We start from the raw sequence: 2230 nt of genomic DNA, 5'->3' as shown, positions 1-2230 counted from the left end.
CAGTGCGCACGGCTGCGTTCCAAAAGCCCCAGCCGACACTTGCTGATGTTTTACAGATTGCAGAATTGTACGAAACAACCACTAAAACGGTGGCAACAATTAAAGAACAAACGATTGAAAATTCAATGCCTGTTAATTCAGTTAGTACAATTATAAAAAAACCGGGTGTTTTCAACAATAACAATAATAAAGTAAAATTCAAATCATGTTCTGGCTGTGGAAACTCTCATGCAAGAGAAAACTGTAAATTTAGAAATGCTGTATGCAATAGATGTAGCAAAATTGGACATATTGCGCCAGTGTGCATGTCAAAACAAAACAAGAACAACAAACGTAATTCAGGTGATGAAAACAAGAAGAAAGATTACCGTCGTAAAAGTCACAACATTGGTACTGTTGAAACAATTAACAGTTTAACAGGTATTGTAAAAACTACTGAGCATGGAAATGCCGATGCTTTATCTCGTTTACCTGTTGGTGAAGATAAAACTTTTGATCATGAAGAATCCTGTTTCAACATCAATGAACTTAACACACCTATCGACGCTGAAATAATTCGTCAGCATGCCAAAAATGACCCAATTCTTCGCCGAGTTTATTTTCTCGTTACAAACGGTTGGCCTGAAAAGCTAATGCCTCAAGATGCTGATCTTCGATCATTTTTCAATCATCGCTTTGCTTTAATACTAAACAACAATTTACTTTGCCTCCAGACGGAGTACAACCGGGTTGTCATTCCAGCCTCCCTTAAGCAGAAAGTGCTTAAACTTCTTCATGATGGTCATTGGGGAGTATCGAGAATGAAACAGTTAGCTCGACAACATGTCTGGTGGACTAATATTGACAAAGACATCGCACAATTAACTGAAAATTGTGATGTGTGCAAAATTGCAAATCCTGTTCACGCACGTGAATACTTAAGCTGGCCTGAAGCTGATCGACCTTGGGAGAGAGTACATATCGACTTTGCTGGTCCATTTTGTAATTCAATGTGGCTAATTTGTGTCGACGCTTTCTCGCAATTTCCGTTCGTTGTACAACTATCTACAACAACAACGGTTGACACCGTATCAGCATTGTCTTCTATATTTTCTCTGGAAGGTATACCAGAAACCATCGTAAGTGACAATGGTCCGCAATTTACAGCTGAAGCATTCAAACAGTTTTGCTCAAAACTTGGCATCAAACATATAACAACAGCGCCGTTTCATCCAGCCTCAAACGGGTTAGCCGAACGATTCGTCAGATCTTTTAAAACTGCCGTTCAGAAAAACATTGACGATGGATTGTCTCTCAAATTCGCTGTATCAAAATATCTTGCAACATATCGTGCAATGCCGAATGCTGAGGGTAAATCACCTGCAGAACTTTTACATGGAAGGCCTGTTCGTACCTTGTTGAGTCAACTGTTTGAATCGCCTAGGAAGCACCTTGAAGCTTCGAAACGGAAAATGAAATTCAGTCTAAAGCAACCCGTCTTCGCTCGAAACTACGCAAGAGGGGAAAAATGGATAAAAGGAGTTATTGTGAAACAACTTGGTAAAATGGTTTACAGAGTGAACACATCTTTTGGTTACATCAAACGTCATGTTAATCAGCTTAAAACTAGAAGTAGCTCTGACCTCTCTTCACAACCAATTTTTGAATTCGCTCCAAATTTCATCAATGCCACACCGCCTTCATCTAGCCAATCAACATTAATGCCTAGTGAAGAACGTTCTACCGAAGTAGTTCAACTTCGAAAAAGTGGTCGTATTCGGAAGGATGTAATTCGATTTGAATCCGACGATTTCAGGAAAACTTAAACTTTGTCAAAAATTAAGGGCGGAGAAAGTGTTATAATCTAGTATGCTTTGCATTAGTTTAAGCAATCTTAAGTAATGAAATGTAAACAAAATTTAGTTAAATATAAACTGTCAATCTTGTCGGTTGTATTTACTTCATTTTCTAACAATGTTTTGAATGACGAAGTGGCTGTCGGTGTCGTTTTTAATCAATTTTGAGCAAACGAGGCATACATCTTGCCGAACTGTTTTTCATAGCCAACCATTCATGTAAAATATTCGATACAATTTCATATGATTTGGTTGTTAACTCTGTTATCTCACGCAATTTGATTTTTGGATCATTCAACACAATATTGAGGATTTTTTCATTGAACAACACGAACAAAAACACTCGTATGAACGGTTCCATACCTACTTTAGTGGGGGTTGAATACTAGAGTACT

General features: G+C 38.0%; 1 protein-coding gene across 1 annotated transcript; it reads left to right on the top strand.

Moving 5' to 3' along the window:
* The first annotated feature begins 305 nt into the window (after positions 1–305).
* LOC119687507 (uncharacterized protein K02A2.6-like) lies at positions 306–1805 on the top strand. The gene has a single exon (XM_038101840.1). The coding sequence runs from the start codon at positions 306–308 to the stop codon at positions 1803–1805; it is 1500 nt and encodes a 499-aa protein (XP_037957768.1).
* The last annotated feature ends 425 nt before the right edge of the window (positions 1806–2230 follow it).

The sequence above is a fragment of the Teleopsis dalmanni genome, chromosome X (assembly GCF_002237135.1).
Source record: "Teleopsis dalmanni isolate 2A chromosome X, ASM223713v2, whole genome shotgun sequence".
NCBI classification, from domain to species: Eukaryota; Metazoa; Arthropoda; class Insecta; order Diptera; family Diopsidae; genus Teleopsis; species Teleopsis dalmanni.
Note: the sequence above shows the minus strand (reverse complement) of the source record. Positions and strands in the feature narration are given on the sequence as shown.